This window comes from Orcinus orca, chromosome 9 (assembly GCF_937001465.1).
Source record: "Orcinus orca chromosome 9, mOrcOrc1.1, whole genome shotgun sequence".
NCBI lineage: Eukaryota > Metazoa > Chordata > Mammalia > Artiodactyla > Delphinidae > Orcinus > Orcinus orca.
This window is the reverse complement of record NC_064567.1, coordinates 87,944,268-87,969,240: the sequence shown is the minus strand read 5'-3', so window position 1 is coordinate 87,969,240 and position 24,973 is coordinate 87,944,268. Positions and strand designations below refer to the sequence as shown.

The 24,973-nt window shown below is 39.6% G+C and overlaps 1 protein-coding gene across 6 annotated transcripts in view; it reads left to right on the top strand.

The window, feature by feature from the left end:
- The first annotated feature begins 5,635 nt into the window (after positions 1 to 5,635).
- Positions 5,636 to 24,973, top strand: part of PUS7 (pseudouridine synthase 7) — a 105,882-nt gene continuing 86,544 nt past the window's right edge. For 2 of the 6 annotated variants that reach the window (XR_007479218.1, XM_049714798.1), the window contains exon 1: positions 6,575 to 6,717. Coding sequence is in view for 5 of the 6 variants with exons in the window: in XM_049714798.1 (XP_049570755.1) it covers positions 6,609 to 6,717 (109 nt within the window). In the remaining variant the exon portion in view is untranslated. Of the gene's footprint in view, positions 6,718 to 21,073; positions 21,239 to 21,346; positions 21,435 to 24,027; positions 24,106 to 24,973 lie in introns of those variants that run through there. The other 4 variants (XM_033439240.2, XM_033439234.2, XM_049714800.1 and 1 more) reach the window with 4 other exon arrangements.

Genomic DNA, 24,973 nt, shown 5'->3' with positions numbered 1-24,973 from the left:
AGCATACAGAGATTTTGGCCAATGCAAAAGACATGCTTATGACCACTGATACTATATCAATTCACGTTAAACTACAAGAAATAATCTAATCCATTAGTCAGGCCATAAAGGAGAATTTTGCTATCAGTTGGAAATAACCAACGTTCAAATCAACAATTTCTTACCACTTTTTACTTTTTTTTTAAACTTATTCCTGCTTGAAAAGGGCACTGGGGCAAAGCGGATGTCTTAGTTTCCAAAATTATATCCAAGCAATTATCTTTCTTGTATAAGCAATCCCCACTCTGTGGGCTGTGCTCCAAATGTTTCATTTGGAACCTAATATATTCTTCCACTTAAATGTAATATCAAGGGTGATTAGGTTGCAGGACAACCCACAAAAGCCTATAGATCCCACAATGTACCTGAAGTCTGATATCAGTGCAGTGGTATTATTTTGGGAAGTGCGTCCTCTGTTTCAGCCAGGGAAGGCAGGATTGTATGCCACCTGGCTGCTGTCCCGGCTATGAGAGACCACTCCCCGCCACCCTGCCATCTGCCAGGAGAGTAAAGACTTCTGGCCTGTACCCTGAGCAGACTTCCAGCTCTAAGCCAAACCCGCACTACTCTGACATCAAGAAAACAGCTAGAAGGACAGGGATTCCCCTGGCGGTGGTACTGGTGGTACTTGTGGTACTGGCGGTGATGGTGGTAGGGGGAGTGAGTAATAACATTACTGATTATGTGTTTTACATCTTTTCTAATTTAATCCTTACCATAACTCTATGAGGTCGGTAAGATTATTACCCCCATTTTAGCGATGAGAAAACTAAAGTTTTGAGAGGTCAAGTAATTTGGTCAGGATCACACAGCTGGTAAATGGCGAAGCCTCTTGAGAAAGGGTCCTTAACTCCCCATGTAAACTGTGTATCAATAAATAGGAGATCATCTGAGGTCATCCTTCATACAAGTAATTTAGAAGCTCAAAGAACATTGTTCGTAAGTTTTGTTCTGGGCCTCAATTTGGTGAATCTAACGAAAGCTTAAACAGACATAGTCAGTGTGATGGGAGCTAAATTTAGGCTTAGGTTATATATAATATGATGTTCGGAAATGCAGAAGTAGCCTCCAAAATGAAACAGAACAGAAAAAAGAAGAGTTCATGTAAAAACTGGTGAAATCCAAATGAGGTCTATACTTGAGCTAATAGTATTGTACCGATGCTGAGGTCCTGGTTTAACAAAGACAGTGTTCTACGGTTATGTAAGACAGTATCATTGAGAGGAACCCAAGGAGGATACACTGGAACTCTTTGTACCATTTTGCAACTTCTTGTGAGTCTTAAACTATTTGAGAGGATTAAAAAAAAAAAATTTTAATGAAGTACTGTAGAGGGGGTACCAAAGCACCAGAGCTATTATCCCAATCTCCTCCTGAGATCCTTTGTACTGTGGCCATGCTGTTGATATTTTCTACATTTTCATGTTTTGTAAAATGGATTTAAATTAATGTTTCGAGATGTTTTTAGCATTTTTGCTCTTTTTAGGTTATTGAAGAATGAGGAAAGCTTCTGAGTAGATGAGGCACTATCACAGATAATTGAGTGTTACCATTTTCACAAAGACTAACTTTGAGACTTGAGTTCCACAGAACCCTGTGTACCTGGTAAATCACAGTTGCAAAGCTAAAACAGGAGTCCGTGTTAGTTCCACTTGACACGAAGACTAATACGATGTCACTACTAGACCGTGTTCTGGTGGGTTTTTTTTTTTAACTCCAAAAATGCAGCTCACCAATAAAGCAACTTGGTGAAAATGAAATTATCAGGTTCCAAACTATGTCTCCCTTATGATTTGCATAAGAACATTAAGCACATAGTATATATACCTTTAGCTCCTCCCATCTTGACATGCAGAACAAGAACCTATAGTTCTTTAGAGCTGCAACACAAAATCTGAAAGATTAACCGAAAAATCTTTCAATAGGAAACCGTATAGGACAGCCTATGGACGTAGGCTGTAGGATATATTTAGTCACGATTTCCCCCTTCTCATTTTAACAAGGCGATTAAGATAATAACAGTGAACACTTACGTAGTTCTTAGTACATGCCTGGCACCATTTTTTAAAAGAGCTTTACATACATTAACTCAGTCCTGAAGACATCCTCTATGAGGTAGATACACTGTCCCCATTCTGTCCTTGAGGACACTGAGGCAGAGAATTTAGGTGTTTGGCCCAATGTCACAAAGTTATTAATAGTCAGTGGTAAAACAGAGTGTTAAAGTGAGGCAGTCTGGCTCCAGAGGCCTCTGTAGGACACTGCCTCACCATACAATTGCTCAGAAAAAGTGGGCTTCATATATTTCTCCCCTTTAACAGCAACCAAAACTCCTAGTTGAGGCATCTCTAACTTCTCCCTGGTTGACAGAGAAAATGGAGAGAGGGAGTTAGCCCACATTCTGTCCTGGCTACTCATGTCCCCCCACTTTCCCTTTTATCCATGCCCTCCCCCAAACACACACACTAACCCTGAGCTATAACTCCCAAGTTGACAGGCAGGTTGACAAGTCTGTCCAACACCAAAGCCTGAGCCCTTCATGCTAGTGGTCCACAAATGGAGTGACCATGTATTAAGATGACCTGGGATGTTCCCAGTATTATGGTTGAAAGCTTCATGGTAACGGACCCCTCATAGTCCTGGGCAAACCAGGACAGTTGGTCACTCTGTGCTCTAGAACCACTCAGGAAGCTGGTAAAAAGCTGTGATGCCTGAGGCAGCCCCCCACCCTTGCACCCTGGCCCCCAAGGCAATTATATCAGACTCTCTGGGGGGTGAAGGGGCAGACACTGTATTTTTTTAATGGCTCCCTGGGAGTTTCCAGTGTGTGTCCTGGGTCGATATGAGCTGTGGGATGATACTAAGCACGAGCTGGAACCTCCGAGGCTCTTGGGATTCCTGATCAACATTTCCCAGATCTTTTAGCTCAACCCTCATGGGCTGCTATAACACAGGGTCTCAGTCCTGGCTGTCCGCTAGGATCTCCTGGGGAGCCTTTAATTACTAGTAATTTGGGAATATAAAATGGTACAGCTGCTTTGGGAAAACAGTTCAGCAGTTTCTTAAAAAGTTAAACATACACCTCCCATGTGAACCAGTCATCCCACTCCTTGAGACATTTAACTTAAGAGAAATGAAATCCTATGTGCACACAAAGATCTGTACCTGAATAGTCATAGCAGCTTTATTTGTAATAGCTCCAAACTGAAAGCAACCCAAATGTCCATCCACGGGTAAAGAGAGAAACAAATTGTGATATATGCATACTGTGGAATCTTACTCAGCAATAAAAAGGAATGAAATATTGATACATGCAACAACATAGGTGAATCCCCCAAAATAATTATGCCGAGTGAAAAACACCAGACCAAAAAAAAATTTTATATATATATATATATATATATATATATACACTGTATGGTTCTATTTATATAAAATTCTAGAAAATGTAATCTACAGTTACAGATTACAGATTGCAGGTCTGTGATGCCTGGCAGTGGGGGTGGGGCACGGTTAAGAAGGGGTGAGAGGAAGGAACTAGAAAGGGACACAAGGAAACCTTGGGGGATGATAGATACATTCTTTATCTTGATGACAATGATTTCACGTATATGTACATACTTCAAAGCTTATCCAAGGGCTTCCCTGGTGGCTCAGTGGTTAAGAATCCGCCTGCCAATGCAGGGGACATGGGTTCGAGCCCTGGTCCGGGAAGATCCCACATGCCAGGGAGCAACTAAGCCCATGTGCCACAGCTACTGAGCCTGCGCTCCAGAGCCTGCGAGCCACAACTACTGAAGCCCACGCGCCTAGAGCCCGTGCTCCGCAACGAGAGGCCACTGCAATGAGAAGCCCGCCCACTGCAAGGAAGAGTAGACCCGGCTCGCCGCAACTAGAGAAAGACCGCGCTCAGCAACGAAGACCCAACACAGCCAAAAAACAAAAAAACAAACAAAAAAACTTATACAAGAGTATGTCTTAAATATGTGCAGTTTATTATGTTAATTATACCTCAGTAAAGCTGTTCAAATCCACAACAACAAAACTACATGTATTCAGGCCCCATCCCAAAAGATTCAGTCTCCTGGACCTGGAATGGAGCCCAGGCCTCAGTACGTTTTAAGGTACCGTCAGTACTTTCAAAGGTGGTTCAAATGTGCAATCCTGATTGAAAACTACTGCAATGATGCCTACCACCTGCAGTTACTGCCCCAAACCACTAAAAGGATTAGTAATAATAAGGAGATGGAGGACAGAGTCAAAGAAGTGAGGATGATGACATCGATGATGATGAGGAATGAAGGCCAAGTTGGCTTATTAAGAGATGGCATTGACAGAGAATAGCTGACTCCACTAGGTGGCATCTGGACACTTCTCTTTAGCACGAGTCCAGGGGAACTGGAGATTCAGGGCCAGAGCTGCCTGAGGTAGTGTTAAGAGAGGGAGCTCTGAGCAGACAAATGCACCCAGGCTTGTTGAAACAGAAAACAATCAGCAACTTGGGAAGATGTCAGCAGGCCAGGTGTCACTGGAAGTTCTAGTGTCATTTGAGGTTCAAAGAGCAGAGCTATTTTATTCAGGGACTGAGTAACTCCTGGAGAGTAAGTAAATGAAGTTCTCAAGGAGATCAAATGTCTTGAGCTTCATGCACAGAGAAGAAACTCTGTGTCCAGGGCACCAACATGCAGTCCTGAGTAGATTTTTTTAATGTATTAAGTACACATAAGGTATAAAGAATCATAATCCAGGGCTTCCCTGGTGGCACAGTGGTTAAGAATCGCCTGCTAATGCAGGGGACATGGGTTTGAGCCCTGGTCCGGGAAGATCCCACATGGTGCGGAGCAATTAAGCTTGTGGGCCACAACTACTGAGCCCGCGTGCCACAACTACTGAAGCCTGCACGCCTAGAGCCTGTGCTCCGCAATAAGAGAGGCCACCGCAATGAGAAGCCCGCACACCACAACGAAGAGAAGCCCTGGCTCGCCGTAACTAGAGAAAGCCCACGAGCAGCAACAAAGACCCAACACAGCCAAAAATAAATTAATTAATTAAAAAATCATAATCCAATGAGCAACTGTGTACCCACGACTCAGGTAAAGAAAATCTTACTACCTTTACCCCTGGAGTCCCCAGGATATTCTTCCACAAACCCATTCTCTTTCCTCTCACCTCCAAGGCAAATACTGTGCTGAATTTTGTATCATTCCCTTGCATTTCTTAGTAGATCTACACAGGCTTGAATCTGTAAACAATACATTGCTTCATTCTGTATGTTTTTTAACTTTATATAAGTTGATTCATACAGTATATATTCTTGAGACTATTGTTTTTGAGAGTCACCCATATTGTTGCAAGTAGCTACAATCTATGGTTGCAAAGTTTTATATTTATATACTTATATTGCATTGTGAATATATCACAGTTTTTTTAAAAATCCATTCTAGTTTTGATGACCTTTGGGCTGCTGTGTTTTCTGTCATGCACACTGCTGCTCTGAACATTCTTGTGCATATCTCCTGGTACAGGTGTACAAGAGTTGCTCTAGGCGTGGAATTTCTGAGTCATGGTGTAGAAACATGTCTATGCTACCAAGATAATTCAAAATTGTTTTCCAAGGTGGATGTTCTCCTTTGGAAAGCTCCCATCATCACTGGCTGTTTTGATGCCCTATATCCTTGCCGGCAGCCTAATTTGTTCAACTTCCTAATTTTTACCAGTCTGATCGATGTAAAATGGCATTTTCTTGTAGTTTTGTTTACAGGATTGCCGGAGAGACTGAGAATATTTTCATATGTTTATTGGCCATTTGTCTTTCCTCTTCTTGAAGTGGCTATTCTGGGATAACTCTCTGGTGGGGAGTAAGGGCACAGACCTCAGAGCCTGGCCCTCAAGGACAGAAGTCCCAGCCTAGAGTTTAGTTTCTCAGGTATTTCGATGGCTGAGTAGAGGCCCTCCTGGCCACCTGCGTCCCACCTTATTCAGTGGCTCTCCCTCAAAACGACTGTCAGGTGGTCTTTATCTCAAGACCAGCTCCACACGGTCTAGTTAAGCAGCAAACACATGTAGGAGCTCAGGATCCACGCACTTCACGACCCCGCAGTCTGGTAGAGAAAACCGTCAACCTTCCTGCCCCGCCGCCAGCGCCGTGCTGCAGGCTGCTCACACCAAAGATGCTGCTTAGGACTCTCCACTGGACACCCCCGTTATTACACAAGTTCCTTCTGTTATTAGTCTATCCTCATGTGTTATTACCACATGAGACCTTGGGTCAGCAAGTACTGAGCTAGGTGCTAGAGACAGAAACAGGAAAAGACCATCAGGCCCAGCACTCAGCCCAGACAGAGGACTGGGCCCTCCGCCCGCAAGGAGCTCTGCACGCGTTTCCCTCCGGCCTCCGCGTAGGCCCCACCCCACACCTCCCAGACTGCCTCCCTCGCGATGAGGTGCAGGATTTGGTCCCCAGGTCTCAGCCTGTGGGGCGCGCATCACGTAACCGCGTCGGGCGGAAGGGGCGGAGCCGAATGGCCGTGACGCTGCGTGGTCGCCTAGCAACGTCCCAATTCGGAGCGATGGAGGCCAAGAGCAACAGGGAGCTCCAAGCCAGGAATTATTTGGAAAAACATCGGATTATGGAGTTGCTGACCTATCTCACCAGCGCCCTCCTCTTTTCCCGGCCGGGTAAGTGTCTTGCCTACCACTCGGCTTTCTGTCCCATACCGAGCAGTCCCCAGAAATTCCCGGTGTAGCCATCCCTTCCCGCCCGCGTCCCGGGGGGCCAGCTTCCTTCCCGGCTACCACTCCCAGCCCCTCCGCATACACTCTCCTGCCTCTCGGCTACTCGAGCCCTTCTGCTGCTAGTTAACGCTGTGGCCTTCAAATTAAGCAAGACTTATTGAACGGCCTCTTTGTGCCTGCCACTAGCTGAGTGTGGCGGGACTCTCGCCGGTGGAGGGCTCTCGCCGGTGGGAGAGAGGCTCCGAGGTCCGGCAGCCTGCCTCCTGGCTCCACCCCTTACTACTTTGTGATAGTGGGCAAGAGCCTGAACTTCGGTCTCCTCTTCTGGAAGATGGGGATTATAGTAATACCGATCTCATGGCAACGTGGGGAAGATTAAACAAATAAAGTATAAATCATCCTTATGCCTGGTAAGCAACAGATGTTTCCAGTGTTATCCCTGCCCTCAAAGAGTTTGTAAGCTGGTAAAAAAACTGATAGGGTAAAAGGAAGGATATTCTTGAGGAGATAGATTTTCCTGACATGCTTTCTATGTCTGATTCCCTTACAAAGTTTGGATCATTTCATAATTTTTGTGTGGTCTGTAAATGTAAAAGTTATGTTAAGGTGAAAGTGACTCGATGTGCTTCTCCCCAGGGTGCAGAATTGTAATTTACTAGTCTCATATGGAGTGTCCAAAATGCCCAAATTGTCCATTTGCCTCTAGGTAAGGAAATATAAAAACCAAATATTCCAATTTTGCCAAAAGCCACCCAACTAATATGATCCTATATAAGGCGATCAGGTTCTCTCTAGTTGTTTTAAAATGATAAACCAGCAAAAACTCTGCAACAATTAAAAATAAATAGAAAATCAAAAAAACAGTACAAAGGAGTGCACTTTTTTAATGCACTGGGAAAAAGTTGCTATCAAACTAATTTTTAAAAACCTACTTTTTGAAAAAGTGACTAATTACCATCTCTTGCTGGTCTCTGGTACTGTGGTGGTGAAAATAGTCTTTTGCTGTTAGATGCAGACATATATGTAAATGTGTGTGTGTCAAAACTTCAGAAATAGCAGAAGTAAAGCCAATGAATCACCAAAGTAGTAATCAGTAGAGTTTATTTTGCACACACCAAAAAGATAGTTTGAAAGCCAGGAGCACTCAAACCAAAACAAGGAATGAGGCTCAGGGGTATATTGTTAAAAAGCAGCTTATATGGTGAGAAGATAGTGACTGTTTATTCTTCACAGTAATTGGTTATATTATCATCATCTTAAATGATAGGGAATTGGTTACTTCATATCAACCTTGGGAAACAGTTTAAATTTTGCTTATTTACAGAGGCAGAAGCAAGAAATGACCCAGGTCAAGTTAGTCTTGCAAAATAAGCTAAATTAAGCTTTGCTTGTGTAACTTAACTGGTTTTGTCTGCCCAGGGAATTTTTCAAGGCTGGTTTCCATTTGGTCTTGATTTTAACAATACCCCCCTGCCCCCTCCTGCTTTTGGTCATTCTCTCCGTGGGCGGAGAGTATGAGCAACCAGTATAGCATTATTCCTGGTTACCACTGTTGATGTAGTCAGGCTGAAGAATCGCATATACACTGTTTGCATTAGTTGAGTCCTTAGGCAGGAGAGCCGTGTGGTCACTATCTTAATTCTTTATATGGTTATTGTTGATTTTGTCCAGTTGTGTGATCCTGATGAATGCCATTTGGCATGCGAGTGGCTGGAGACAGGCATTTAAAACCCTCGAGAGTGTACAACACATTAGAAAGGTTAATATGATAACTATAAGGAAAATAATAACCAAGGATTGAAAAATGGTCCAGAGCAGAGATTCCCAGGACCCAAGATTTAACCAGTTAAATAACTCAAATGGGTTATAACCAGCAGTTTTTAAGTTTTACCTTTCTAAGTGAACCGACAATTTTTTTGGATTAATGTGCCATTAGGTTTCAGTTTTTAAAGGTTATTTACATAGGCACAACCTGGTGTGTTAGCAATCACGTATCCTCATGATTCCTCAAGACAGAATGAAGGGAGGATGTTGTATTTTAGGAGACCGCGCTGCAGGTGAGCTTCCAACTAAATGAGGTGTCTGTGTGCTGTGAGCAATCAGGTAATTTAACAAGAGGCATTTCTAGGGAAACAAAAGAAAAACAAAGGCTAATAGTTTGAGCAAATTATAAATTCAGTTTCTGAGTTTGGAGAGCAGCCATTTGAGAAAATGTGTAGATTTGAGTTTGAAGCATCTCCAGATGGTGGAATGAGGATGGCAGTGACAGTCTAATGGATTTTCCTGGCTTGCAGTTTGAATGTGTCTGGCGAGCTTCTGAGTGGCCATGTAAAAACAAGCATGCAGATTGCCCGCTCGTGAGCTGTTGTGATTTCTCTGAGGTTTATGTCAAGTTGTCCAGCTTTAACTTGTATGGCTTTGGGAAAAGGGCAGTTGAGTTTCATAGTGATTTGGAGTCAAAAGAGTGGGAGAAAATTGGAAATATTAGTTTGGAGAGTTCTAGTCAAATACTGGAAGAAACTAGAAGAATTCAGGATCCAGTCCAGTTTACACGTAGAAAACAAAACCTCAAAGAGGGTTAACAGTACTAAAATCTGATATCTACAAACCTGTATTACTAAAACATAATGTTTCTTTCTATAATCATCCCAACTGTTATAAAGGATAACCAGTAAGAGAAATTTGTTTGCAAATTAAGTCTAGTTTCAATAAACTTGATCTGATTATTTGCATAAGTGCATTAAGAACAGTGATTGTATCGACTGCTTTTTTTTCTATTTCAAATGCTTGAACCACACATTTTTATTTCAGATTGAACCAGGAAATACATGACTTTAGTTTTATTTTTTGAATTTTATTTTTTTATACAGCAGGTTATTAGTCATCAATTTTATACACATCAGTGTATACATGTCAATCCCAATCGCCCAATTCATCACACCACCACCACCACCACCCCCCCCGCCGCTTTCCCCCCTTGGTGTCCATACGTTTGTTCTCTACCTCTGTGTCTCAATTCCTGCCCTGCAAACTGGTTCATCTGTACCATTTTTCTAGGTTCCACATATATGCGTTAATATACGATATTTGTTTTTCTCTTTCTGACTTACTTCACTCTGTATGACAGACTCTAGGTCCATCCACGTCTCAACAAATGACCCAATTTCGTTCCTTTTTATGGCTGAGGAATATTCCATTGTATATATGTACCACATCTTCTTTATTCATTCGTCTGTGTCAATGGGCATTTAGGTTGCTTCCATGACCTAGCTATTGTAAATAGTGCTGCAATGGACACTGGGGTGCATGTGTCTTTCTGAATTATGGTTTTCTCTGGGTATATGCCCAGTAGTGGGATTGCTGGATCATATGGTAATTCTATTTTTATTTTTTTAAGGAACCTCCATACTGTTCTCCATAGTGGCTGTATCAATTTACATTCCCACCGAGAGTGCAAGAGGGTTCCCTTTTCTCCACACTCTCTCCAGCATTTGTTGCTTGTAGATTTTCTGATGATGCCCATTTTAATTGGTGTGAGGTGATACCTCCTTGTACTTTTGATTTACATTTCTCTAATAATTAGTGATGTTGAGCAGCTTTTCATGTGCTTCTTGGCCATTTGTATGTCTTCTTTGGAGAAATCTCTATTTAGGTCTTCTGCCCATTTTTGGATTGGGTTGTTTGTTTTTCTAATATTGAGCTGCATGAGCTGTTTATATATTTTGGAGATTAATCCTTTGTCCATTGATTTGTTTGCAAATATTTTCTCCCATTCTGAGGGTTGTCTTTTCGTCTTGTTTGTAGTTTCCTTTGCTGTGCAAAAGCTTTTACGTTTCATTAGGTCCCATTTGTTTATTTTTGTTTTTATTTCCATTACTCTGGGAGGTGGGTCATGCAGGCTTCCCTGGTGGCGCAGTGGTCGAGAGTCCGCCTGCCGATGCAGGGGACACGGGTTTGTGCCCCGGTCCGGGAAGATCCCACATGCCGCGGAGCGGCTGGGCCCGTGAGCCATGGCCGCTGAGCCTGCGCGTCCGGAGCCTGTGCTCCGCAACGGGAGAGGCCACAACAGTGAGAGGCCCGCGTACCACCAAAAAATTTTAAAAAAGATTTTGCTGTGGTTTATGTCAAAGGGTGTTCTTCCTATGTTTTCCTCTAAGAGTTTAATGGTGTCTGGCCTTACATTTAGGTCTTTAATCCATTTTGAGTTTATTTTTGTGTCTGGTGTTAGGGAGTGTTCTAATTTCATTCTTTTACATGTAGCTGTCCAGTTTTCCCAGCACCACTTATTGAAGAGACTGTCGTTTCTCCATTGTATATCCTTGCTTCCTTTGTCATAGGTTAGTTGACCATAGGTGCATGGGTTTATCTCTGGGCTTTCTATCTTGTTCCACTGATCTATGTTTCTGTTTTTGTGCCAGTACCATATTGTCTTGATTACTGTAGCTTTGTAGTATAGTCTGAAGTCAGGGAGTCTGATTCCTCCAGCTGCATTGTTTTCCCTCAAGACTGCTTTGGCTATTCGGGGTCTTTTGTGTCTCCATACAAATTTTAAGATTTTTTTGCTCTAGTTCCGTAAAAAAATGCCATTGGTAACTTGATAGGGATTGCATTGAATCTGTAGATTGCTTTGGGTAGTAGAGTCATTTTCACAATATTGATTCTTCCAATCCAAGAACATGGTATGATCTTTAATTTCTTTCATCAGTGTCTTATAATTTTCTGCATACAGGTCTTTTGTCTCCCTAGGTAGGTTTATTCCTAGGTATTTTATTCTTTTTGTTGCAGTGGTAAATGGGAGTGTTTCCTTAGTTTCTCTTTCAGATTTTTCATCATTAGTGTATAGGAATGCAAGAGAATTCTGTGCATTAATTTTGTATCCTGCAACTTTACCAAATTCATTGATTAGTTCTAGTAGTTTCCTGGTGGCATCTTTACGATTCTCTGTGTATAGTATCATGTCATCTGCAAACAGTGACAGTTTTACTTCTTCTTTTCCAATTTGTATTCCTTTTCTTTCTTTTTCTTCTCTGATTGCTGTGGCTAGGACTTCCAAAACTATGTTGAATAATAGTGGCGAGAGTGGACATTCTTGTCTTGTTCCTGATCTTGGAGGAGATGCTTTCAGGTTTTCACCATTGAGAATGATGTTTGCTGTGGGTTTGTCATATATGGCCTTTATTATGTTGAGGTAGATTCCCTCTGTGCCCACTTTCTGGAGAGTTTTTATCATAAATAGGTGTTGAATTTTGTCAGAAGCTTTTTCTGCATCTATTGAGATGATCATATGGTTTTTATTCTTCAGTTTGTTAATATGGTGTATCACATTGATTGATTTGCGTATATTGAAGAATCCTTGCATCCCTGGGATAAATTCCACTTGACTACAGTGTATGATCTTTTTAATGTGTTGTTGGATTCTGTTTGCTAGTATTTTGTTGAGGATTTTTGCATCTATATTCATCAGTGATACTGGTCTGTAATTTTTTTTTGTAGTATCTTTGTCTGGTTTTGGTATCAGGGTAATGGTGGCCTCATAGAATGAGTTTGGGAGTGTTCCCTCCTCCGCAATTTTTTGGAAGATTTTGAGAAGGATGGGTGTTAGCTCTTCTCTAAATGTTTGATAGAATTCACCTGTGAAGCCATCTGGTCCTGGGATTTTGTTTGTTGGAAGATTTTTAATCACAGTTTCAATTTCATTACTTGTGATTGGTCTGTTCATATTTTCTATTTCTTCCTGGTTCAGTCTTGGAAGGTTATACCTTTCTAAGAATTTGTCCATTTCTTCCAGGTTGTCCATTTTATTGGCATAGAGTTGCTTGTAGTAGTCTCTTAGGATGCTTTGTATCTCTGCGGTGTCTGTTGTAACTTCTCCTTTTTCATTTCTAATTTTATTGATTTGAGTCCTCTCCCTGTTTTTCTTGATGAGTCTGGCTAACGGTTTATAAATTTTGTTTATCTTCTCAAAGGACCAGCTTTTAGTTTTATTGATCTTTGCTATTGTTTTCTTTGTTTCTATTTCATTTATTTCTGCTCTGATCTTTATGATTTCTTTCTTTCTGCTAACTTTGGGTTTTGTTTGTTCTTCTTTTTCTAGTTCCTTTAGCTGTAAGGTTAGATTGTTTATTTGAGATTTTTCTTGTTTCTTCAGGTGGTAGGCTTCTATAACTATAAACTTCTCTCTTAGAACTGCTTTTGTTGCATCCCATACGTTTTGGATCGTCGTGTTTTCATTGTCATTTGTGTCTAGGTATTTTTTGATTTCCTCTTTGATTTCTTCAGTGGTCTCTGGTTATTTAGTAACATATTGTTTAGCCTCTATGTGTTTGTGTTTTTTACGTTTTTTCCCCTGTAATTCATTTCTAATCTCATGGCGTTGTGGTCAGAAGAGATACTTGATATGATATCAGTTTTCTTAAATTTACTGAGGCTTGATTTGTGACCCATGATGTGATCTATCCTGGAGAACATTCCATGCGCACTTGAGAAGAAAATGTAATCTGCTGTTTTGGGATGGAATGTCCTATAAATATCAATTAAATCTATCTGGTCTACTGTGTCATTTAAAGCTTCTGTTTCCTTATTTATGTTCAGTTTGGATGATCTGTCCATTGGTGTAAGTGAGGTGTTAAAGTCCCCCACTATTACGGTGTTACTGTCGATTTCCTCTTTTAGAGCTGTTAGCAGTTGCCTTATGTATTGAGGTGCTCCTATGTTGGGTGCATATATATTTATAATTGTTATCTCTTCTTCTTGGACTGATCCCTTGACCATTATGTAGCGTCCTTCCTTGTCTCTTGTAACATTCTTTATTTTAAAGTCTATTTAATCTGATATGAGTATTGCTACTCCAGCTTTCTTTTGATTTCCATTTGCACGGAATATCATTTTCCATCCCCTCACTTTCAGTCTGTATGTGTCCCTAGGTCTGAAGTGAATCTCTTGTAGACAGCATATATATGGGTCTTGTTTTTGTATCCATTCAGCGAGCCTGTGTCTTTTGGTTGGAGCATTTAATCCATTCATGTTTAAGGTAATTATTGATATGTATGTTGCTATGGCCATTTTCTTAATTGTTTTGGGTTTGTTTTTGTAGGTCCTTTTCTTCTCTTGTGTTTCCCACTTAGAGAAATTCCTTTAGCATTTGTTGTAGAGATGGTTTTGGTTTGGTGGTGGTGAATTCTCTTAGCTTTTGCTTGTCTGTAAAGCTTTTGACTTCTCCATTGAATCTGAATGAGATCCTTGCCGGTAGAGTAATCTTGGTTGTAGGTTCTTCCCTTTCATCACTGTAAGTATATCATGCCACTCCCTTATGGCTTGTAGAGTTTCTGCTGAGAAATCAGCTGTTAACCTTATGGGAGTTCCCTTGTATGTTATTTGTCATTTTTCCCTTGCTGCTTTCAATAATTTTTCTTTGTCTTTAATTTTTGCCAATTTGATTACTATGTGTCTTGGTGTGTTTCTGCTGGGTTTATCCTGTATGCAACTCTCTGTGCTTCCTGGACTTGGGTGGCTATTTCCTTTCCCATATTATATTGTTTATTTGAGATTTTTCTTGTTTCTTGAGGTAGGCTTGTATAGCTATAAACTTCCCTCTTAGAACTGCTTTTGCTGCATCCCATACATTTTGGATCGTCGTGTTTTCATTGTCATTTGTCTTAGGTATTTTTTGATTTCCTCAAAAAATACCTTCCTATGTTAGGGAAGTTTTCGACTCTAATCTCTTCAAGTATTTTCTCAGGTCCTTTCTCTCTCTCTTCTCCTTCTGGGACCCGTATAATGCAAATGTTGTTGTGTTTAATGTTGTCTCAGAGGTCTCTTAGGCTGTCTTCATGTCTTTTCATTCTTTTCTCTTTTTTCTGTTCCGCAGCAGTGAATTCCACCATTCTGTCTTCCAGGTCACTTATCTGTTCTTCTGCCTCAGTTATTCTGCTGTTGATTCCTTGTAGTGTAGTTTTCATTTCAGTTATTGTATTGTTCATCTCTGTTTGTTTGTTTTTTAATTCTTCTAGGTCTTTGTTAAACATTTCTGCATCTTCTTGATCTTTGCCTCCATTCTTTTTCCGAGGTCCTGGATCATCTTCACTATCATTAATCTGAATTCTTTTCCTGGAAAGTTGCCTATCTCCACTTCATTTAGTTGTTTTTCTGGGGTTTTATCTTGTTCCTTCGTCTGGTACATAGCCCTCTGCCTTTTCGTCTTGTCTATCTTTCTGTGAATGTGGTTTTTGTTTCACAGGCTGCAGGATTGTCATTCTTCTTACTTCTGCTGTCTGCCCTCTGGTAGATGAGGTTATCTAAGAGGCTTGTATGGACTCTTTTAAATCTGCTTTGCTGGCGCTTTTCATAAGGAATCTCAGATTAGACTTTTAAAGTCTCTTTAGGCTAAGAAGCCAAACCAAGAACTTGTCCATTGTTTCCATTGTGCAAATATATATATTGTCATGAAAAGTAAGAATATTTAGTAAGAGTTTCAAAATTCTGGAGGAATCAGGTAGGGAGAAAAAGATAAATGTTTCAACCTTTGTTGCAAATATATACTTCACCAAATTGCAATAAGTTATAGATAGCTTAAAAGAGAGGAGAAAAGAGGCCTCTTTAAATCTGGAAAACAAAACATTAAAGAACCAGCAATGTTTTAAATTAAACCATAAAAATTAAAATCATCATCAGTTCATTCAGTCTTACATAATTAATTCTTATTTTGGTTGATCTTGGTAGGCAGCATTTTTTTTTTTTTTTTGCGGTACACGGGCCTCTCACCGCTATGGCCTCTCCCATTGCAGAGCAGGCATAGCCGTGCCACGGCACGTGGGATCCTCCCAGACCAGGGCACAAACCCGTGTCCACTGCATCGGCAGGGGGACTCTAAACCACTGCGCCACCAGGGAAGCCTGGTAGGCAGCTTTATGAATCAGTTTTCCACTAGAGTTCTAGAAATTCTTACCCAGTTCAATAATATGATTTTATAATTATCAGAAACCTTTACTTTTCAGAGTCTTTTCCATGAATCTTCTTGAAGATGAAGCACTTTTTAGGAACATTTTTGTGAAAGCATAACAGTAAAACAATAACTGTCTGTGAGTGGCAAAGGACTTAAAAATAGTCATGGTTAAAGATCTGGTAAGGGCTTCCCTGGTGGCACAGTGGTTGAGAGTCCGCCTGCCGATGCAGGGGACACGGGTTCGTGCCCCGGTCCAGGAAGATCCCACATGCCGCAGAGTGGCTGGGCCCGTGAGCCATGGCTGCTGAGCCTGCGCATCCGGAGTCTGTGCTCCTCAATGGGAGAGGCCACAACAGTGAGAGGCCCGCGTATCGCAAAAAAAAAAAAAAAAAAGATCTGGTAAGTGTTCACATACACACACCAAAAATGATGCAATTGACAAGGAAATTTGGTTACTTTTATGATATATAATGTTTTAAGATAATAGCTGGAATTATGACTGATAACATTATGCCAGGATATAGATTTTTAAGAATTTCATATAATTTCTGAATTACTTATTTTAATGATATATATCCCTTATAAATATCACCTAAGAAGGTTAAATATTGCTTTTTATTTGACAGTGTTTCCCATGCAGTCGAATATATCAAATAAGCCTAAGTAAATTAATATTTCTCTTTTAGCTTCATTCAGAATTTGATTTGGGAAGTTTGTTTAAAATGTCAAAACACTGAAAATATGTGATCAAACAGAATCACAGGTCACTGTGAAACAGTACTCAGTTATCCATTCAACCAAAGTGACAAAAGATTTCAAAGGCAAATACAGAAAGTTTTATAGTTGTAAAAAACCAAACAAACAAAAATTAGGTCTTTTAATTCGATGAGTCAGGTTTTTTTTTCTACATAGTCAAAGACCTGATAATGACAACGTGAAGCACAGTAAATTATTTTCATAAGACGTACATTTTTTTTAATTTTTGGCTGCATTGGGTCTTCATTGCTGCTTACAGGCTTTCTCTAGTTGCGGCGAGCGGGGGCTACTCTGCATTGTGGCGCATGGGCTTCTCATCGCAGTGGCTTCTCTTGTTGCGGAGCACAGGCTCTAGGCCTGCGGGCTTCAGTAGTTGCGGCATACGGGCTCAGTAGTTGTGGCTCGCGGGCTCTAGAGCACAGGCTCAGTAGTTGTGGTGCACGGGCTTAGTTGCTCCGCCGCACGTGGTATCTTCCCAGACCAGGGCTCAAACCCATGTCCCCTGCATTGGCAGGCGGATTCTTAACAACTGCGCCACCAGGAAAGCCCAGGACGTACATTTTTGTTTCCTAGGCAGCTTACATTAAAGGTAAAGAAAAACCTTTGTTCACCATTTCTTTTTTTTAAAGATTTTATTATTTATTTATTTATTTTTGTCTGCGACGGGTCTTTGTTGTGGCACGCGGGATCTTCATCGTGGCACGTGGGCTTCTCTCTAGTTGTGGCACGTGGGTTTTTTCTCTCTAGTTGTGGCACGCAGGCTCCAGAGCCTGTGAAATTGTGAAATTGTGAAGAAGGAAAAGAAATTCATTTGAGTTTTGCTGATGTGGTTCAGACTGCAAATGTTACAGCCACAGTGCATAAGTGCTTAGTTAAGATGGAAAAGGCATTAAATTTGTACAGTAAGGTATTTTGAGACCATATTCATATAACTTTTATTATGGTAAATCATTATAATTGATTTTATTATTAGTTGTTAATTTCTTACTATGCCTAATTTATAAATTAAACTTTATCATGTGGTTTCAGGCATTACAGAGGGTATTGGAATGTATTCTCCATGGATAAGGGGGAGCTACTGTATATCCAGTTCTTTTTTTTTTTTAAGTAGCTTTTCTTTTATTTACTTATTTTTTAAAAGGTTTTTTGTTTGTTTGTTTTTGTTTGGCTGTGTTGGGTCTTTGTTGCAGCACGCTGGCTTTCTCTAGTTGTGGTGAACAGGGGCTACTGTTGGCTGCGGTGCACGGGCTTCTCATTGCGGTGGCTTCTCTTGTTGCAGAGCACAGGCTCTAGGCATGCGGGCTTCAGTAGCTGTGGCACGCGGGCTCGGTAGTTGTGGCTCATGGGCTCTATAGCATGGGCTCTAGAGCGCAGGCTCAGTAGCTGTGGCTTACGGGCTTAGTTGCTCATGGCATGTGGGATCTTCCTGGACCAGGGCTCGAACCCATGTCCCCTACATTGGCAGGCAGATTCTTAACCACTGCACCACCAGGGAAGTCCTTGTATATCCATTTCTAATATGTTCCCTATTACTCACTATTGTATGTTTGATGCTCAGGAAGAAACAGTATCTTTATCTTGGGTCTTTGCAAAGCTTCTGGCATTATGATATGTATCTCAGTTTGAAAACCTTGGAATTGTAAGGGAGTTATGGAAAATAAGACTACACAGCGTGGTTGGGCTATTACTGTTGTGAGAAAACGTCCACAATCCCACATCCTTGATCCCTAAATTCTAGAAGCTCTGAAACCCAACAGATTTTCATAACTCATTTAACAGCCAAATTTGACATAATCTGAAGTCGTTTGGTAGGAAAATCTGGCCTTTTCTAGGGTATATTGGGAAATATAGCCCCTGGCTGGGCAGCCCTTCCCAGTGGTAATTCTATGCTGTGGAAGGAGGGAGTATTTATTTTTAGGGGATGACTTTAAAGAAATCAGAAGTTTTTTTAAGGAGGCAGTTGTAGTCACCCAGGTGAGAACTACTGCTGTGGCAGTGGTGGGGATCAGATGACTTTGAGAGCTACTGAGGAGAAAGACTCTGGAGAGATTGTCATGACTGACTAGGTTTGGGTGTCGCAGGTGCTTCCCATGTTTGAGTTAGTTGAGTGTGGTAGAATCTTGGAGCTGTGGAAGCACACTGACTGGATTCATACTGGCTGTGTGGCCTTGAGCAAGTGACTGTTGTGAGGAGAAAATCAAGTAAGCCAAAGAAAATGTTTATCATAGTACAAGGCACATAGTAAGGGCTCAATAAATACTAGCTATTAGTATTACAACTTAGAACTTGAAGTTTGTCTGCCTTGAAGAACTGATGGTCATTATCAGCTGACATTTATGTAACTTCAGTGGTTAGTGCCATTTGGCTCTTCCCTTCATGTTTAAAAAAATTTATATCTTTATATACTTACGTTGTAAGCATTTTCAAAACATTTTTAGAAGCAGGTGGAGTATAAATTATAGATTCCAAATATAGACATAGCACCTCATGTAGTCTGAAGGATATACAGCAACAAATCTTCATCAAAGTAACATACCAAGTTCCATTAGCATTATTTACATATTCTAGCCTTAAAAAGAAATGTGAGTTGAAATCAAACTTGGACATTTTTCTCCTTCTAATTTTGTTATACAGTTCAGAAAGAAATGACAGAAGACTACATACATGATGTGATTGCCTTAGTAACCTATTTGCTGCTATAATGTATTAAAAGTTGCACAAAAAGGCACTGTATTAGATTAAAAGTCTGCCTACTTCTAGTTTCAACACATAAATTCCAAGGAGTGAAATACACGGAGGAGAAACCTATATGACTAAGAGAGACTTAAAAACATAACCTATCACAAGGTGTGGACTCTGTTTGATTACTGATTTTTAAAGAGTGTTTACAATTTATGACATTTGTGAGACAACTGGAAATTTGAATAATACCTGGCTATTTGAGAATATTAAGAATTTTGTTAGATGTGTAAATTGTATCATGATAACAGTATTGGAAGACTGAATAACCACATGCAGAAAAAGAAAACTGGACCCCTGTCTAACACCATTCACAAAAATTAACTCGAAATGGATTAAAGACTTAAACATAAGACCTGCTACTGTGAAATTCCTAGAAGAAAACACAGGGAAGAAGCTCCTTGACATTGGTCTTGTCAGTGATTTTTGGATATGACCCCAAAAGCACAAACAACAAAAGCAAATATCAACAAGTGAGACTAAATTAAACTTAAAAACTTCTGCACAGCAAAAGAAACAATCAGCAAAATGAAAAGGCAGTCTATGGAATGGTAAAGAAATATTTGCAAATCATATATATGATAAAGGGCTAATATCCAAAATAAATGAAGAACCCATATAACTCAATGACAAAAAACCAATTTGATTAAAAATGGGCAGAGGAACTAAATAGATATTTTTCCTAAGAAGACATCCAAATGGCAACACGTACATGAAAAGATGCTCTATATCACAAATCATCAGGGGAATGAAAATTAAAACCACAATGGGATATCAAGTTACACCTGTTAGAACAGCTGTCATGGGTGGACCTTGAGGACATTGTGATAAGTGAAATAAGTCAAAGAGAGAAAGACAAATACTGTGTGATATCACTTACATGTGGAATCTAAAAAAGCCAAACTCCTAAAAACAGAGTAGAATGGTGGTTACCAGAGGCTGGGGGATGCGGGATAGGAGAGATGTTGTTTAAGGGTACAAACTTGCAACTAGTAGATAACTAAGTCCTGGAGATCTAATGCACAGCATAGTGATTACAGAGAACAATGCTGTATTGTAAACATCAAACTTGCTAAGAGACTAGATCTTAATTATTCCCACTGCAAAAAAGCCATGATCATTATGTGATGTGATGGAACTATTAGCTAGCACTGCAGTGGCAATCATACTGCAGTATAAAGGTACCAAACCAACACATTGCACACCTTAAACTTACACAATTTTATGTCAGTTATAGCTCAACAAAAAAGAGAAAAGGTGGTCCTTATCTTTTAGAGATGCACACTGAAACATGCAGTGGAACATTCATCATCTAAGCCATACCATTTTTACTTCTTTTGGCTTCTTTTATTACCATAACTAACCTGCATTATTTCCGAAAAGTGGATTGATCTTGATTTTTCATTTTTCACATTGTTTAGATGAAAGCCTGTTTATCCAAAATACTGCCCTTATGTTAGGAATGAACATTTATGCTTCCTAATTGGAGGACTATATTAATCTAAATGGTTGTTTTTTAAAATCTATTTTTTCCTTCTTTTAGCTGGCCTTTTCTCCTGCATCATGTTTTCCATTTTGAGGGTTTTCAGCTTTGTCCATAAATTAAGAGTCACCTGAGGAGCTTTTTTGAAAAATGCGTAGATCCAATCTCTGGACATTTTTATTCAGTCATCCAGAGTAGAGCACTTTTGTATATAATTATTTAATTGTTTATTGTCTTGCCTTTCCTGTAAGCAAGGCCTATATTCCCAGTGCCTTGTACAGTACTTCAAATATAGGTATTTAATAATTGTTACATGACTGTTTCCATTTGCGACATATTTTAATTTCATATCAGAAAGAATTGGAACTATTCTTTTACAGAAAAACCAAGAGAGTATTTAATATCTATATTGGAACAGCTGAGAACTGCCAAAGTATCAGGCGTGGCTTTCCCTTTCTTTATGGATAACTCTAACATTACAGCCATGTTTCAGATGCTGGACTCCTCGAATAAAGGATCCATATCATTTATACAATATAAAGAAGGTCAGTATCTTCTACAAATTGAGGTAATAATTTGTGGTCATTCCGTAAATTTCCCTAGCTGAAACTAATTCTCACTTTTTAAATTTTCCTTTCTTCTTATCCTCATAGCCCTAAAAACCCTGGGTCTGTGTACTGCAGATGAAGTTTTAAAAGATGATGGACATGGAATAACTTGTGAAAAATTCATGCTTGAAGTGTAAGTTTATTTTTAAGTGACTAATATTTAAATAACGTGGCATGATTTTGAAGTACAATTAATACATTTTAAAACAAAGGTTCCTACCTTCTGATAGAAACATTTCATTCCCCTGAAACTTTCAGCTGACTAGAAAGTGAGGACAGGCAGGGCTGACAGTACTCTCTAAGCCTGGGGGGAGGGGAGGGAGAGGATGCTGGGGTTAGGAGGATCCAGAGGCAGCTTCCTTCTTTTCTCAATGGGAAACCCCAGCAATTCTCAAAGAATGAGGTAGAGAAGCGCCGATCTGCTAGAAAAACTAACAGAAAAGCTTTAAGCTCAATATACTAGTTGGAAAATCTCTGTATATAGAGTAATAAAATTTCTCTCAAAATACTTCCTAAAAATGATTTCGTAAATGTTTATCAATAGTATAGGCTGCATGCCAGCCTGACAATTTCGGGTTTGAGGTATTACAGCATGAAAAGTACTAACTAAATGCTAAGTCAGAAAAGAAAAAAAACAGCCGAGGGAATAAAACTTGATAGTTCTGGAAGCCTCTAGCTAATCTAGTTCAGTTTGTTTAAAAGTTTTATTTAACATAATCCAAGGCCAAGGAGAAGTTAGAAGAAAAAAGTTTAAGATTCTCATCTCATCATTAGTTACATAAATATTCAACAAAAAATGTTTAATTATATTACCTACCCCAGAGAATGATGGTAGCACAGTGCTGTAGCTGAAATGTTTCATCCACAAAGCAAAGGTTGCCCACTGTCACATGGAATGGAACTAGGAAGTATTCTGAATGGAAAGACATTTGTAGAAAATGAGAGCAATCCTATTTCAGTCACTATCTCATAATATGTTTTCTTACGGGAAATATAGTGAATTTCCAAAATAGATACAGGAACTTCAATTATAAACATTTTATTTTATTTTTTAACATCTTTACTGGAGTATAATTGGTTTACAATGGTGTGTTAGTTTCTGCTGTATAACAAAGTGAATCAGCTATACATATACATATATCCCCATATCTCCTCCCTCTTGCATCTCCCTCCCACCCTCCCTATCCCACCCCTCTAGGTGGTCACAAAGCACCAAGCTGATCTCCCTGTGCTATGCAGCTGCTTCCTATTAGCTATCTATTTTACATTTGGTCGTGTATATATGTCCATGCCACTCTCTCACTTTGTCCCAGTTTACCCTTCCCCCTCCCTGTGTCCTCAAGTCCAATCTCTACGTCTGAGTCTTTATTTCTGTCCTGTCCCTAGGTTCTTCAGAACCTTTTTTATTTTTCTTTAGATTCCATATATGTGTGTTAGCATACGGTATTTGTTTTTCTCTTTCTGACTTACTTCACTGTGTGACAGACGCTAGGTCCGTCCACCTGACTACAAATAATTCAATTTCGTTTCTTTTTATGGCTGAGTAATATTCCATTGTGTATATGTGCCACATCTTCTTTATCCATTCATCTATCGATGGACACTTAGATTGCTTCCATGTCCTGGCTATTGTAAATAGAGCTGCAATGAACATTGTGGTACATTACTCTTTTTGAATTATGGTTTTCTCAGGGTATATGCCCAGTAGTGGGATTGCTGGGTCATACGGTAGTTCTATTTTTGGTTTTTTAAGGAACCTCCATACTGTTCTTCATAGTGGCTGTATCAATTTACCTTCCCACCAACAGCGCAAGAGGGTTCCCTTTTCTTCACACCCTCTCCAGCATTTATTGTTTGTAGATTTTTTGATGATGGCCATTCTGACCAGTGTGAGGTGATACCTCATTGTAGTTTTTTTTTTTTTTTTTAATTTTTTTTTGTGGTATGCGGGCCTCTCACTGTTGTGGGCTCTCTCCCGTTGCGGAGCACAGGCTCCAGACGCACAGGCTCAGCGGCCATGGCTAACGGACCCAGCCACTCCATGGCATGTGGGATCTTCCCGGACTGGGGCATGAACCTGTGTCCCCTGCATCGGCAGGTGGACTCTCAACCACTGCGCCACCAGGGAAGCCCCTCATTGTAGTTTTGATTTGCATTTCTCTAATGATTACTGATGCTGAGCATCCTTTCATGTGTTTGTTGGCAATCTGTATGTCTTCTTTGGAGAAATGTCTATTTAGGTCTTCTGCCCATTTTTGGATTGGGTTGTTTGCTTTTTTTGATATTGAGCTGCATGAGCTGCTTGTATACTTTGAAGATTAATCCTTTGTCAGTTGCTTCGTTTGCAAATATTTTCTCCCATTCTGAGGGTTGTCTTTTTGCCTTGTTTATGGTTTCCTTTGCTGTGTAAAAGCTTTTAAGTTTCATTAGGTCCCATTTGTTTATTTTTGTTTTTATTTCCCTTTCTCTAGGAGGTGGGTCAAAAAGGATCTTGCTGTGATTTATGTCATAGAGTTAAACATACATTTTAAAGTGATTTTTAAAAGTTTATTTGTTAGATCATCTACAACAGTCTCCCTGAATTGGCAAAGAAAATTAAAAGTTGATTATAATTTATTATCTCTGCTCTTGTATTTTATTCAACAGACATATTCATCATTTATATTTGTAAATGGAGTTACTCTGAGTTTTCATGGCTTCTGAGCTTTTTGTTTTTGTTTTCTTAGGAACAAGAAGACTCAGGAAATATGGTCAGCATTTTAATAACACTGTGAGTCCAAGATAATAAATGATTCTACATAGTTTTTAGTTGTTCAGTTTCATTAATTCAGAACTTCATCATATAACTTGAAATCCAACTGGCTCTGGCTTTTTCTTTATTTAAAAAAAACAAAAAACCCCAAAAGGAAAAAAGACACTTTATTTTCCAGTGTTAGGCCAGTTTGTCCTCAAATTAAGTAGAATCTCAACATCTTGTTGAGCCAGTTTATAAATTCCGACTTCATTTAATGCCGCTGTGGCAGGAGGTTGCCCTGAAGTTGACTGCAGGACATCTCTCAGAAGTAGGGCACAACCAGTGTTCAAATTCAAAACAATACAGGCTTCTTTTACACTGTTTAAAAAAAAAAAAAAAGCTGCAGGTAAATGAGATCTCCATTATCTATATCATCCCATATTACCCTGTAACAATTTCATTTTGAAAAACTAAACAACTACCCTGCACTGCTAGATCATATCATTTATAGTTTATAAAAACTATTTATAGATTAGCTATTTGGCTCTTTTAATGTGTTTTGACTGTATATGTACAGAGTTTATATTTCATTAGATTACTATAAGGTAATAGGATCATTGATTTCAGTATGTATCCATTATTTCCCAAAATGTGATACTTGATAGTAACAGTTTATTAAATGTAGCTAAGACTTTAGGTACATTAGGATACAGGAAAAGAGAAAATTAAGGGACAAAATAAAAGCAGAAAGGTAGAATACTAAAAAAAAGCAGAAATAGATACCTTACTGAAATGAGCAAAAAAACTTTAATTTTATCTGTTTAAAAGGAATACTTTATAATCTCAAAAACCTAAATAATTTAAATTTTACATCAACAATTTCTAAAAATACTTGTAGGAATTCTCTTACATCCATTTATAATTATACTTAGAACCAA